The sequence below is a fragment of the Callithrix jacchus genome, chromosome 17, assembly GCF_049354715.1.
Source record: "Callithrix jacchus isolate 240 chromosome 17, calJac240_pri, whole genome shotgun sequence".
NCBI lineage: Eukaryota > Metazoa > Chordata > Mammalia > Primates > Cebidae > Callithrix > Callithrix jacchus.
In genome coordinates this window covers 66722663-66738688 of record NC_133518.1, presented here as the reverse complement: position 1 = coordinate 66738688, position 16026 = coordinate 66722663, and the positions used below count along the sequence as shown (strand labels likewise).

General features: G+C 35.4%; 1 protein-coding gene across 6 annotated transcripts in view; it reads right to left on the bottom strand.

The window, feature by feature from the left end:
- Positions 1-371: 371 nt before the first annotated feature.
- The window catches only part of ZCWPW2 (zinc finger CW-type and PWWP domain containing 2), a 158495-nt gene continuing 142840 nt past the window's right edge, over positions 372-16026 (bottom strand). For all 6 annotated transcript variants that reach the window (XM_054246848.2, XM_054246849.2, XM_078354430.1 and 3 more), the window contains 4 exons: positions 11440-11498; positions 10312-10379; positions 3616-3740; positions 372-986 (listed from right to left, as the gene is read on the bottom strand). In XM_054246848.2, coding sequence (XP_054102823.2) covers positions 825-986; positions 3616-3740; positions 10312-10379; positions 11440-11498 — 414 coding nt within the window. In that variant the 3' untranslated portion in view covers positions 372-824. The remainder of the gene's footprint in view (positions 987-3615; positions 3741-10311; positions 10380-11439; positions 11499-16026) is intronic.

The following is a 16026-nucleotide window of genomic DNA, read 5'->3' as shown; positions in this document are numbered from 1 at the left end:
TAAAGACAGTGTGAATGCCCACACATTTCAGTGTACCTAAAGCAAGATCTAGAAGGATATCTACTAAAACTGTTCATGAGAATCCCTGAAAAATGATATAGTTTTTATGTTCTATGTTTTTAGATTTCTTATAATGAATATGTTTAACTCCTCTCTACACACTTTAAATTACATTTTCTTCATCTTCCAGATGATACCTCCAAAGATACTTATTCAGCAGGGAAGAGTCCAGGATTCTGATCTTCTAAAGTCTCCCAGAGACTTATTAAGCAGTCAGTTTTGGGAAACATGGTTGAAATAACTGTTTCCAGTATAAGTAGCAAGTGACATTTTTGGTTTTTAAGAAAAGTTTCAACTCTATTAAACAATGATTTAACAAATTATTTCCTTTTATTTTGTAATAGTTTGATTCCACTGCAAATACACATTCACTATGTTTATTAGATTTGAATTACCTGTGAGAATTATAGTTGCTTGGCAGCCACTTTAAGTTAGCCACTTTTGAATAAAGGACCTAAATAATCATTGTACACCATGAGTTTGTGAGGCAAATTTCACAAACAATTTAAGAATTAAGACAAACAAGAAATATACAAATACAAATATCAGGGTTTCTTAATTCTAAATTTTTAACACTAAAATACCATTTGACTCTAAAAATCATGGCCATTCTTAAAATATGAAGTATGAAGTAGAAAGTTATTGCAAATATCAATTTTGGTATAATGCATACCTATTTCCTAAACATTTTTAAGGTTTTAATTTTGGATAAATACAAAGATGCCAATTTGTAATAATTAACTTTTAAAAGTATGCATAATGTTCTAAAACTCAGACATCAAAGCATCTATTTCTTTAAATTTATTAGTTATATCCTCAATACATTCTCCAGCTTTTAATTTTATCCCGTCAATTACAAGGTAGTCCTCTTCATAGTGGTTTTCAAATGGACTGCCTGCAGGAGCTTCTGGGCTACATTTGGATAACTGCAAAACAACCATATAATTAATCAGAACTCAAATTTACCTGATAATTTGAACAAAACATAGTCAGTAATTGTTCAAGCCACATTAGCTATACAAACTCTTCTATTATTCTAGTATTCAAATAACATAGTATAATGTAGGGTGAATGTGTTTATAGTATAATGTAGGGTGAATATAGCTAATATTAATCCAATGTTAATGTTAGCTTAAGAAGATCATAATTAGGAAGGTGACTCTACGTAGGAAAATAATTTCACAAAACATTTCAATGACAAATAGAAACGAGTTTTCATTATCTATGTGTATAAGCTTTTTTCCATGTTGCTACTCTCATCCATTGATGTAAATGCCTGAGATAATCCAACTGAAACCTCATAGGTGAAATGGATGATGAAAACATCATCAAATTGACAACTTTGAAAACAGCTTATACAATGTCTTCTCAGAGAATCAATGTGTTCAGAATTTTAAAATTCTTAAGGAGGCTCTTTTTGGCATATTTAACTTATAAGAGGCTACTTTCTTTTAAAAACAACGTATCTCCAGATTTAAGTGGAGTTGCCTTTGGCAGACATATTAATTATTTCTAATAACAATAAATAAATAAATACATGAAATCCTACATGTGATTATTTCTTTACTGTTAAACTGAAATTGCTCCAGCTTTCCTAGCTGGTTTCACAGTTATTCACCTCATTTAAAAGTGAACAACCACCCAAATATCCTGAATCTGGTATGAATGACAGACTTACAAAGCTCAGTGTGCACAATGGCTTATGAACCGGTAACCAGGAGGCACTCACCTGCCCATCAGCCAGTTAAAATAGCGAATTTTTACACTTCTGAAATGCTGTTTGAAAGCATAAAATAATACAAGAATCTAAAACAAAAAGAAAGCTCCTGCCTGGTGATACGTTAAAGCTATGTATTTTACCTTAAGAAATAAAAATAAGAAGTAATTCTCTTCTATCAAATTACTACTTATAACGGCAAAATAGAAGTTAATTCTGTGCCTGTAAAAGCTCCAGGACATCACTATAAAGACCAACCTGGCTGTATGTTTTCAAAGAAACTGCTAGCACTGAAAAACACTGCACAAAACCATATGGTATTCAAATAAAACACACATTTGCTGGAAAAGAATAATTTGTATATTAATTATGTGTATATGGAATGTATGTTACCAACCTACAGGTCTTATTCTGCAAAAGACCCATATATAGAAAACAAGTCTTTTTTTAGAAAAGAACCCAACTGGAAAAGTAGCGTTTACAATCCATGCACATTCAGGTAAAAACTGATATTGCTGATGCTGATTAAGAAAGTTACGTTTTCAACTCAGTAGGAGTTTTTAACATTAATATCATCTTCCTTTAACATATTCACCTCCATAGCAGTACCATCTGTATATTTTATTAATTTCTAACTCAATAAAGAATGTGTTTGAGAATAATCATTATTTTTGTTGATGTTCTGAATGAAATCATACAACTGGGCAGTCTGGTGAAAGGTGGAAACTCCTTTGTCCATTTACAAATTCACCTTTTTCTACATCTTAGAACAGACAGACTTATAGATAGGCAGTTGCTCAAAGTGTGAATGTGGAAAAACAGAAATGAAGAAAGAAAATCCAAGCACTTATTCTCTATAGCAACTGACATTGCCAGTTCTCATCTGTAATAATAGCCAAACCTTGGGTGTTTGTTCCTATGCAAAGCACTTTTCCTGGTTTACCATATTTCACCCTCAACACAATCCTCTGGGGTAAGTGATAAGCCACTTTTCCAAATTACACAAGTCCTTATTGGCAGGACCAGGACTGGGACACATGCATTATATTCCAGAGTCAGCGTCAATAGGCTCTCTTGACTCCAGGCACACTGTTTATCTAACTGAATAAAACCTTAAAGGGACAGAACTTCTCACTGCCATTTTTTTTTTCCTAGTTAGGGAACAGCTACACTGCCACATGGAATTATCTACCCTATGACTTCTTTTTCTCATACTTACCATATCGCTGCTGTGACTTAAGGGCCTAAGCCTTGTATCACAAACTCTCATTTTATTTGCAGAGACACTGAATACAGTAAGCACATTTTGCTTTTCTGAGTTCAACATAGAAAGCCAAATGACAAAATTAAAAAAGGACAAATCTAGATATAAATGGTAAAACATATTCCAGTGAAAAATTCTACCTCCAGTATGTTCATAAGGTTTGTCCCTATTGAGATTATCTTGGTGCATAACCCAGACAGGGCAGATTTTCCAGTGAGCTCCTGTTATCCTGGCCCCTGCTCCTGACTGTAAAGACTGGCAGCAAGGGGGAGTTCCCTCTGTAGGGGCCTACTTCAGCTACAATGAGCATCGTCCATCTTTCTTCACTCCAATCCCAAAGATTTAAAATTTAAAGAACTCCTCTATTTAAAAACAGATTTTTTTTCAAATACTGATAGATGTGTTTTGATTTCTCAACAGGCTACTAGTTTATTATTCACCTCATGATAATCAAGGACTCAAATTTCAGATATGAAAATAGTTGTTTATATATTAAAATGTACAACCAGAACAATTCTGCTGTTTAAAGAATTTGGAGTTGTTATTTATGCCTGAAAATAACTATCAATATTACCTTTTCTCCTGTATTTACTTCCTCTCCATGCCCTTCTTCAGACTCCTCAGCTGTGGTTGTGGGTTGCACTGCTTGCTGTAGCATTTGCTCCAGCTCTTTTAGTAAAATTTCTGTCTCAGAAACAACTAAAAAAACATGATTAATACAGTAAAAAATGCTACATCTCACTTAATTCAATCTAATTCATAATCTTAACTACCCAGAAAGAAGAATCTTTTAAATGCTACAAGGTAAAATACAAATGTTTCATATAATTTTCATATATGACCTCCCCCTGATACAGAATTATTATGAATTTCCAGGTGAATCATTTACAATTCTTCCTTGAAAAATGTAAGTGATAGTCTTGCTATGTATAAACCATAAAGTAGAAGTGAAATATCAAAAACTTACTGGAAATTTTTTTAAATTAGGGGCCAAGGGCAACAAACTAAATTATATTATTTATAGAAACAGCATAGAGCCAATATATCAGGCTTTGTGAGCCAGATGGTCTGTGACAACTACTCAATTCTGTTATTGTAGCACAAACCATTGACATGTACATAAACAATTGAGAGTGGCTATGTTCCAATAAAACTTTATTTACAACAACAGTCAGCAGCTGGTGACCACAGTTTGCCAACCTCTACTATAGACTATTAAACTACTATTTAAAAGAAAAAGTTTTGTAATTAAGTGGCTAGGCTGAACACAGGCTAGTGCCTTCCTAATCCAAATGGCAACACATCTTATTTTCCTAATCTGATTAAAAATATACTGCATTTATAAAAGGTGTTTTTGTGCCACTGTGACATAAATATATAAATAGGAAAAAAAAATCTGATAATTCATTGACCTTGCTAACATGAAACAATATCCCCACCAAAAAAAATAAAACCTGCTATAACTAAAGACTTAACTTTTTTTTTTTTTTTGAGATGGAGTCTTGCTCTATCACCAGGCTGGAGTGCAGTGGCATGATCTCCACTCACTGCAAACTCTACCTCCTAGGTTCAAGCGCTTCTCCTGCCTCAGCCTCCCAAGTAGCTGGGACTACAGGCACACACCACCACCCAGCTAATTTTTGCATTTTTAGTAAGGACAGGGTTTCACCATGTTGGCCAGAATGGTCTTGATCTCCTGACCTTGTGATCCACCCACCTCAGGCCTCCCAAAGTGCTAGGATTACAGGTGTGAGCCACTGCACCCGGCCTAGACTTTGCTATCGATTAAAAATATGTATTTGAATTCTTGACTTAAATAAAACAAACATTTTCATTTGCTATAGGGCTTATTGAAGCCTTTGCTTCAAAGAAAGGAGGCCACATGTGGCCTGCTGTCCTACACCAGAGGCAGATGGAGTGTCTGAGAAGCCCTTCCAAAGTCAATGTAATTCAGAAAGAAAGGCTGTGAGTATACACATTCCTTCATCTTCCACATGTAACTAAAAGCTAACACAGCACCTTCTGTTATCTGCAGTTCATGGGAAAGTCAGCAAAAATCACACCAAGTAGAACAGCTGAAACATCATGGAACATGAAAATATAACCAAGAAGGACATAAATAGGAAAATTAAAAATTCTTCTAAAGTGCCTGTGAAATAATGTTAAATAAAATCATGGCAGGTTATGAAATAGAAAGGTTTCCCTTTCTTGGTTGTCATTACAATACTGGAAAAACTACTTTTAGTATATTTTTCAAAACACAAATTTGTCTTGAAAATAATTTTTCTATCAATATTTATTGCTTTCCCCAAGCACTTTCATATATATATATATTTTTTTTTTTTTTTTTCAGACAGAGTCTCGCTCTGTCACCAGGCTGGAGTACAGTGGCACGTTCTCTGCTCACTACAGCCTCCAACTCCTGTGTTCAAGCAATTCTCCTGCTTCAGCCTCCCAAGTAGCTAGAACAACAGGTGTGCGCCACCACACCTGGATATTTTGATATTTTTAGTAGAGAACAGGTTTCACCATGTTGGCCAGGATGGTCTTGATCTCCTGACTTGTTATCCACCTGCCTCGGCCTCCCAAAGTGCCGGGATTATAGGCATGAGCCACTGTCATATTCAATCAACAAATATTTACTGTTTGCTTACTAAGAGGCAGGAACTCAAGAAAATAGGCATAGACTAATAAGACTTCCTAGCTATTACCTCCGCCTAGTCAATTTTAGGTTTTCTCTATGGAAAACCTCTTTCAAAACAGTTTGAAAGAAGCTTTCTAATAAGCCACTCCACATCTTAGAAAAAGTTCTCACGTTTGAAAACAAAACAAGCAAAACCTATAATTAACATGTTACTTGCATCCACATAGATCTGTGGTCTAGGGTTACTGCTAAGGCCTAAGAACACAGAACAGAATGCTAAATTCTAAAACAGTGGTATCCAAAATTTTTTGGGCATAATAATCACCTGGGGAGTTTATTTAAACACATAACAATACCATGTCTATCAAAACAGGATTTTCTAGAGGAATGCATGTTTGTTATTGAAGCACTTTTCTTTTAATAAAACTAAAACCCTCTTTAAGACAGATTTCTTATTTAGTAATTTGTTACTTAATAGATGACTGCGTATGGTTATTTTCATACCAATTCCCCAGTTCCACTCACAAATGTTATGTTTTCCTACTTTACATTATGAGTCTATGAAAATTGACAATGACATTTAATGCACTATTGAGAAGACAGATTTTAAGCTATGCTGTAAAAAAAAAAGGCAAACAAACATCTTTATATTTCTAATATTAGGCTAAAAGATAATCAATTTTTGATAATAAATAACATTGCCAAGTGGCATTGTAGGCTGTTTTCAAGTGATCTGAAGAAATACGTACGCTGCCGTTTGATCAAAATTAGACAAAGTAATGGATGACTTCATAAGTCAACTAGGGTTTACAATACCAACCTGACTGCTGTCAGCTTCTGCTTCCAGAGCAGTGAGAGGTTTGCTTTTCTAAATAAGTATTCCTATATTGTGAATTAAGTTAAAAAATAATTCTCAAAAATAGCAGTTACTGTAATCTACAAACTATGTCATCAAAATTGGTCAATAATGTCCTCCAAGACACAGACAAAATGAATGTCTTTGCTGATTGCATAACCAATCATCTTCTATCAATACTGATTATCTTGTAGCTTCTCTGAGTTGTTTCAATTTATTGCTGAGAGTAAAGTGGTAGCATTATGGCTACTCCATCACTCAGAGAAAGTTTTTTAAAAAAATGTATCTGCAATAGTGAAGTCCATATCTTGCTTTTTTTTGACTGTTGTCCAGGCTGGAATACAGTTTCACATGATCTCAGCTCACCACGACATCCACCTTCCAGGTTTAAGCAATCCTCCTGCCTCAGCCTCCCAAGTAGCTGGGATTACAGGCACCCACCACCACGCCTGGCTAATTTTTACATTTTTAGTAGAAATGAAGTTTTACCATGTTAGCCAGGCTAGTCTCAAACTCTTGACCTCAAGTGATCCACCCGCCTCAGCCTCCCAAAGTGCTGGGATTATAGCCACAAGCTACCGTGCCCAGCTCCATATCTGGCTTTTAAAAATTGATGTGTAGAAAATAAATCAGTGTTGCTTTTCCATTCCTGATAAGAAATAACTCATGGTTTGTCTCAATAACTCGATCATTATTTTAAAACTTTAAATATATATTTATGGAGTTTTCTTTCACCTCAACTTATCTATTAAATGTTTGAGAAGCTGTTTCCTCCTGATGGAGTCTGGATCTATGTCCCTGCCCAAATCTTATGTTGAATTGTAACACACAATGTTGGAGGCAGGGCCTGGTAGGAGGTAAATAGATCACAGAAGCAGATTTCTCAGGAATGATTTAGTACTATTCCCTTGGTACTGTCCTTGAAACAATGAATGAGTTCTCATGCGATCTGGCTGTTTAAAAGTATGTGGCAACTCTCTCCTCTTTTGTGCCTGCTTTTGCCATGTGACATTCCTGCTCCCCCTTTACCATAATTCTGCCATAATTGTAAGCCTCATGGAAAGGCTCCCAGAAGCCAAGCACCATGCTTCTTAGAAGGCCTGCAGAACTGTGAGCCAATTAAACCTCTTTTCTTATAAATTACCCTATCTTTGGTATTTCTTTATAGTAATGCAAAAACAGACTAACACATTCCCTTATATACTGGTTGGGTTATTCCAAAGCTGGCACTGAAAAAAATATACTAAATAAATTTTCAGGGCTATCTCAATGTTGAAATTCTGACGGCATTTTAATAAAAGAGGAGGGTGATAAGGAGGAAAAAGTACTTGGTTTTTCTTTTGTTTTAAAGTAGCCACAAACATGTCTCTGTGTGCTTACAACTTAAATGTAGACATGAGTAAAATAAATGTTGAAATTTAATAAAAAAGAGAGTACTATTCCCGGAGACACAAAAAGAAATGGGAGGCATGGCATTTTTGGGATAAAGGGGATGAGGGCTGTATTAGTCCATTCTCCCATTGCTAAGAACTACCTTAGACTCAACAGTCTATAAAGAAAAAAGGATTAATTGACTCATGGTTCCACAGGAAAAGAGGAGAGATAAGCTTACTGAGAGCGACATAGATAAGCAATTAGTGGAGCATAAAGCTCTTGAAGAAACAGCAAATCTGGGGCAGAAGACTAATGTGGAAACTTTAACATCTGGGAGTATAAGGAAAGTGGGTCTAAGAAGTGGGACAGAGATTCAAAAATATGGTATAACTTTCTTCTATAATTTGATCTAGGACTGATCTTACTTTAAGCTGTGGAGAAATGGGAAATATTAGAGGCTTAGATTGAGAGATCCATAGAAAGGTAGATAGGGGATAAAAAACTTGAGAAGAGTGAAACTTGAAAAAGAATCACTCTTTTTGGAAGGGAATGAACTCTAGCAAAGAACACAGTAGAGTCGATGTTCTTGATCTTTATTGATTCACAATGGGATAGAGAAATAAAACACCTATTTGGTTAACTATTTTAACAATTAACTTTTGAGACTGTTGGAGCCATAGCGAAAGTTACAGTCCTGAAGAGACTTCCTTTACCTGGATAACTACCAAGATGTATTCATTTATTACAAGGAAGAGTCATTTCCAATCAATGGATGCCTCTGGGCTACAGTGGATTTCTCCTGTAGTATCTTGTGTGAGTTGGAGGGGAGAAGGATCCTGGCCTCAGCTTCAGTGCCAGGGTCTCCTAGTGGGAACTCAGTAAACAGCCTTTTACCTTTCTACAGGAACATACAAATGATCATGTGAAGCAAAGGGATAAAATAGCCAAGAAAAAACACCTTAATTACTAAGGAAACAGGAATGGAATAAGTTTGAAAAGAGAGAGAAACAACGGAAGTTTGTAGTGGTTTAGGAGAACAAGTAGATTTTAAAAAATAACTACTTGATCCTTTCTGTCACCCAGCTGGAGTGCAGTGGCATGATCACAGGTCTCTGCAAACTCAAACTCTTGGGTTCAGGAGATCCTCCCACCTCAGCTTTCCCAGAAGCTAGGACTAGAGGCATGTGCCACCATGCCCAGCTAATTTTTTTATTATTCTTATTTTATTAGAGATGAGGTCTCACTGTGTCACTCAGGCTGGTCTTTAACTCTTGGGCTCCAGGGATCCTCCTGTCTCAACTTCCCAAGATGCTAGGATTACAGACATGAGGCACTGCACCTGGCTTTCCTTGTTTTTAATAAGACTACAATGACTGACTTATTTAGCCAATTGAATTGCAATGCCATAGGATGCCCTGGGAGTGGCTTCAAGGAAAAGGGAATAAATATATCACTGATAACTCCTCAGGGTTTAATGAGCTTTGAACATGACTGCCAAAGTTCTAAATTGCAAATAAGCATTTGACTGCTTTCAAGACTAAAGAAAATGTAGAAAAAGGAAATTGCCTTTGAAAACTAAAAGTTTCTCCCTGCATTCCACATTCACTCTACAGTGTTCTAGCAAATGACAATTTAGTTGAAGGTCCCAGGCTGCTGATTTTCTTTCTTCTCTCCCTTTGGCACTCTTAGGATCCCAGTAAGTTTGGAATGAAGAGGTTCAGATTGAAACGTATAGTTGCTAGTATTTCTTTCCACAGCTGCTGGTGTGTTATTGTACAATTTTTTATGTTTTATTTATTTATTGAGTGGGAGTCTCACTCTGTCACCCAGGTGGAATGCAGTGGCCCAATCTTGGCTCACTACAAGGTCTGCCTCCAAGGCTCAAGTGATTCTCCTGCCTCAGCCTCTGGAGTAGCTAGGTCTACAGTCACACGCAACCACGGCCAACTAATTTTTGTATTTTTAGTAGAAATGGGTTTCACCATGTTGACCAGGCTTGTCTTGAACTCTTGACCTCAAGTTATCTGCATGCCTCAGCCTCCCAAAGTGCTAGGATTACAGGCCTGAGCCACCACACCTGGCCTGGTGCGTTATTTTAAAAAATTAAATACATGACTTAAACAGAGAAAATTTAATTCAAGGAAAGAGAAACCTAAAGAAGATTTAAAAGCCTCAGTATCTAAATCAATAACACAAACAATCCATTAATATTTCTCATATATGTGTATACATGCACACATGTATGTATGTGTATAAATGTACACGTATGTATACATGTGTATATGTATACACACACAAAAAAAACAGATCTTTCTTTGCTTTCAGAGGACTACAACTACATTTTGTGGAATTATATATAGGTTAAAGAACCAAAAGCAGGACAGGCCTTTACATACCCATGTTTTCCTTTGATAAGGCATCATTGTAACAAACATTTTCAGAAGAGTATGTTAAAGTTGCTTTCCTAGGAAAAGAATTTGACAGATTTAGTTTCAAAAGATCTATTATATATATTTAAATGACCATTTATGTATATTCATTAGTAACTGTAGATTATAAATATATATATATTCTTATCTTAAAATACTTTTCTTGGTTGTTTTATGTAGTTAGAAAGTTTGCTGCAGTGAAAAAAGAAGACTAATATTGTTTTGAGCTCTCACTATGTGCAAAGCAATAACAATTTACCAAGCACCTTACACAAGCGTTTTCATTATCCTCCTCCAAAAAAACCTACGAATAGTTTCTGTCATTATATAAAGAAACAGAATTTGAGATATCAGAGAAAAATGAGAAATCTGACAACTTAGGTAAATAGTAGAATACAGTAGAACTAAATTCTGTCAGACTGCAAGATCCATACTGTTTCCACTATTCCCTGTTGTTAACACAGAGTCAGAAGAAATGTGTTCAAATATAATTTGTCTAACCCTAAGATCTTGAGAATGTCACTGACTTCTCCAAGCCAGGAATTCTTCATTTTTTTAAATGCAGATTATAATATACTTCCTAACTATTGATAGGGTTACTGTGAAGTGTAATGAAATAAGGCAGTGGAAGTCCATTTTTAAAATGTAGTTACTCATCTTCTGAAAAAGTACAAAGAAGAAGAAAAGGGCTTCCTATGAGTGTCAGTCCTTGTTTTTGAATAGGATCCCTCCGAACACAGCACTGATTCCCATTCTTTAAAAAAATGATGGTTCAATGATAAACACTAAAACTTGTCATCTGTGGCTTATCAGTCCATTATGAAAACCTGTTTCTGGTTTATATCACCTATTTTTGAACTAAAAACCAGATTCTCACCTGATTGCTCATGTGATGTTAATCTTTAATAGTTTGGCTCAAAATATTTCATAAATATAAAACTTTTACTACTCATAATTCTACTAATTCTTTTAGAAAACTGTAAACACAGTATTTTTCAAGTGAAACAGAATCAAAGACTGTGAGAAAGGTCACGCAATTACTAAATCCAATATATATTTTAATTTTATCATAATGTTTAATTTCTAAAAGCATACCTTTTCCTTTTTCTAAATTTGGGCTTTGTCTTTTCAATATTATTTTTAGAAATCTGCTTCTATAAAACAAAGACAAAAAGATGAATTAGTTCATATGGGACTAAATCAGCTCAGCAAAATAATGGGTCCCATGCAGTTCAAGAAATTTGGCCAGAAGAAACGCTCTGGCCCATAGCCCAAAAATAACTTTAAGTCTAGTCACCCACTGCATAGTCACTGCAATTGGATGGATCTGATCACTTTTCAGGAATGGCAAACTGATCTGATTTGGATGCTTACTTTCCATATTATTCACTTCCCCTTAGATAACTTCGCAAACACGTAAAAATACTAATTAAAAACACCTTAAAGTTGTACACACATATATAATCTTTAGAGAAAGAAAACAAAATCCAATGCTAGAAGCATATGAAATGCAAAGCTATTAATATACAGATGGAAACTGTCATGGTGAAGGCCCAAAAGAAATTTGTACCAGGATAAGGGACTAAACGAGTTTTGACCTGGGCTTTTCATGTCCAAGCAAAGGCAAGTGACATGATTCGAGGGTGACACTGGTTAGACAGCTGTGCTAATGATGTTCCATAAAGCCTAGGGACTTCAAGGACTTTTTCTGTCCATAACAAGAGAACAGGAAAAACTTCACTCACCAGGACACAAAAGCAATAAGGTAGTATACAGTCTGACATGGGGGATTAGATGGCAAAAAGCAATAATCCTAAAAGAATGAAAACACTAGGTCTATACCATTAAAGTGAGAAATCCAATTTCATGTCTCCTGAGATTTCCCAATCAAATAATTAACAAGACTTATCCAGTATTTCTAAAAATCACTAAGACAAAAGTAAGTAAAAGAGCCAAGAAATTAATGTGAAAATATATACAGGGTCTTCATAATTCACAAGTATTAAGATTAAGAGCATGTAGATCATCTGCAGAAGAAATAAAAAACATAAAATAATTTACACTGTATAGTTTAGGTGACATAAAACTCAAAAACAGGAAAAGCTAAAGTGTGGCCCTGCAAGTCAGGATAGCATTTACCTTGGAGGTGGGAAGTGTGACTAGTGGAGGGCATGAGAACATTTCTGGGGTTCTGGAAATATTTTGCTTCTTGATTTGGTGCTGGTTAGAAAAGAATGCTCATTTTATAAAAATTCATCTAATTTTATTTATGTTTATGATTTTCATTTCATATGTTTGTATTACAGCAATAAGCCCAAATTAAAAATATAGTTATTAAAGGGTTAAAATGGATTAGAAACTATAATGACCAACTTCAGGTTTCTATGATACCTATGAGCTATGAAAGAATTTTTTAAAATAACCAAATATAGTCAGGTGTAGTGGTGCATACCTGTAATACCTGTTACCTGGGAGGCTGAGGCAGGAGAATCACCTGAACCCAGGAGGCAGAGGTTGCGATGGGCTGAGATCACGTCATTGCACTCCAGCCTGGGCAACAAGAGCAAAACTCCAACTCAAAACCAAAAAAAAAAAAAAAAAAAAAAAGAACCTAATCATACTTCTAGAAAATAAAAAGTCATGTCATTGAATTTAAAATCCAATGGATGGCTTAAAAAGCTCATTAGAAACACTGAAGAAAGACTATTCTGGAAAGTAGACTTGAAGAAATCACCAAATCTATAGCAGTGAGAGACAAAAATACTTTTTGGAAGAGTAGCTAAGAGTCATGAGAACAGAATGATAAGGTCAAGAATAATTCTGAAAGGAGTTCCATAAGAATAATATAGAAACACAATGGAAAATAAATATTTGAAGTTATAATGCCAAATAATCTTCCAGAATTAGGCCAGGCGTCGTGGCTCACGCCTGTAATCCCAGCACTTTGGGAGGCCAAGGTGGGTGATTATCAGAGTTCAGGAGTTTAAGACCAGCCTGGCCAACATGGCAAAACCCAATCTCTACTAAAAATACAAAAACTTAGGCATGGTGGTACACACCTGTAATCCCAGCTACATGGGAGGCTGAGGCACAAGAATTGCTTGAACCCAGGAGGTTCAAGCCACTGCACTCCAGCCTGGACAGCAGAGTGATACTCCCTCTCAAAAAAGAAAAAAAAAAAAAAAGAATTTTCCAAAATCAAACATGTCAATTGTGCTAACTATAAAGGAAAGACAATTAGGCTGTAATAGATACCATTTCAAAACAATATCCAGAAATATATCTTCAATTAAACTATATCCAATAAAACTACAGTTTGAGAAGGCAGCCATACATGTGTGTTTGCTGAGACTGAGGAGTATAAAAAGGTTCAATACTATTTTTTCTGCTTTTTGTGATTGTTGATTTCCATTATTATGAAAAAAATTACAATTTTTAAAACAATATTTTTCAAAAGAGTGAGAATTAAAAAGAACTTCACTGAAAGAGCTACTAAAGAATATACTTTGAAGGAAGAAGATTGAATCTAGAAAAATAAAAAAGAAGTGAAGATAAGTAAATGCTCAACATTATGTAAATCTAAAGAAACACTGACCTAAAAAAAGACTAATTGGTAATGGAGTAAAGAACAAAGAGGATCTATAAAAGTAAACAACTAAATGGAAGAGGAAAAGGGGTTAGACAAACATGAAAGCATCTTCAGAACCTTGAATTATTCAAGAGAAGAGTGACGGTGATTAGATTTAAATGGTTATACCCACTAAGCATGTTCATATTTAAGGATAATCACCAAAAGAAGAGAAATACAAGTAATTTTTAAGGAAAATTAATTTTTATTATGTCTAAAAATATGTACTTCAATAGACAGAAAAATTGGTAGTTTCAATACTTGGATAGACAGATAATGTCTATCCAGTATATTTATTATTGAAATTTGCTGCTAACATTTTTTAAAACATTTTTTCCTTCAGTATCCTGAAGAATGAAGTACTTTCCATTTAAAATCTTGTTTACATTATGCACTTTCATTTGCCATATTTGCAAGTTTCACACTTTTGTTTGAAAACCACTTTAAGCTATTGGTTCCCATGAGATAGAATCCAACAATATGACCCATATAAAGAATAGACACTTGCTTCTAATTGGTTCACATCCAGATAGCTGAATGACTTCCTGAGTCCCTTTTGCCATGAAATTCAATTCATCTTCCAGACCGTCATTATGTTTACCTCTTCTCCTTTTCTCTCCAGTGTTGATCCTTTTCACTCCAGCATTGATTATGTCCAGTCTTTCTTGACATCTGGGGTACATTCTTAGCCTTGACTCTCATGTTGATAGCTGAAAAGGCTACAAGCTCCAGACTGTAGCTAGCAGGTGGTAGAGGCTCTGGTTCCCTTAGTGACCATGAAGTAGAGATTCTGTTCTAATTATTTCAATCCCTGCTGATCCCCAATGGACATGCACAGTGTTTGTAAATGACTAATTTAGAAGAGTTAAGACATTTGTACATGATGATCTTCTCATGGAAGATCCTAGCTTTCCTGATGGAAACTGGTGGCCTCTTTTCTTATGTTTTCAGGTTGGTTGAGGTTCCTCCTGGTTTGGTGGGACATCTCTGATGCATACTGAAGCAGCTAGGGATGCTCTCCTATAGGTCTAGGGTTGGCTGATGTAGGTAGCTCTGCCCTACATGACTTGCATTTTCCTAAGACCACTGGGTAAATTTGGGTTAGTCTAGAGGCTCAAGAGGAGAACAAAAATACATGAAGCCTCTTAAGGACTAGGTTGGATTTATCACACTGTCACTTCCACCTTATTCCATGGGCCAAAGTAAGTCACAAAGTTCAGCCAAAGGCATGCAGTGAGGAAATATACTCTTCTTTAGAAGGGGCAATTGCAAAGGGTTTGGCTAAAAGAAGTTGGTCACATCTCCTGATTTCAAAAGTTATGACAAAGCTACAGTAATCAAGATAGCATGGTATTGGAATAAAAATAGAAGAATGGATCGATAGAATAGAATTGGGAAAATTCTCTCACATACATGGTCAACTGAATTTTAGGAAGAGTCCCATGACATAACAAAGAACAGTCTTTTCAACAAATGGCACTCAGACAGAACCAGTACATGATTGTTCATAATGGCATTTTTTATAATAGCCAAAGATTAGAAACAACCCAAATATCTACCAATGGATAAATAAAGTGTGGTATATCCATATAATAAAATATTATTCAGCCATTAAAAATGATGAAGTACTGACACATGCTATAATACAGATGAAAAGTGAACAGCCAGACACGAATGGCCACAGTATAATAACAGGCAAATCGATAGAAAGCAGAAAATAGATTAGTGGTTACCACAGAAAAGGGAGAGGTGGGAAATAGGCGGTGACTGCTAATGGGTATAAAGTTTCCTTTCAAGGTGATGAAAAACTGCTCTAAAATTAGATAGTAATGTTGGTTGCAAAACTTTGAATAAACTGAATGGTTTATTTTGAAAAAGTGAACTGTATGGTATACAAATTATATCTCAATAAACCTGTAATTCAAAAAACTGAATGACATGGAAAGGTTGAAACAAATAGGAGCAGTTGCTCACACCTCTAATTCCAGTACTTTGGGAGGCCAAGGTAGGCAGATCACTTGAGGTCAGAAGTTCAAGACAAGCCTGGCCAAAGT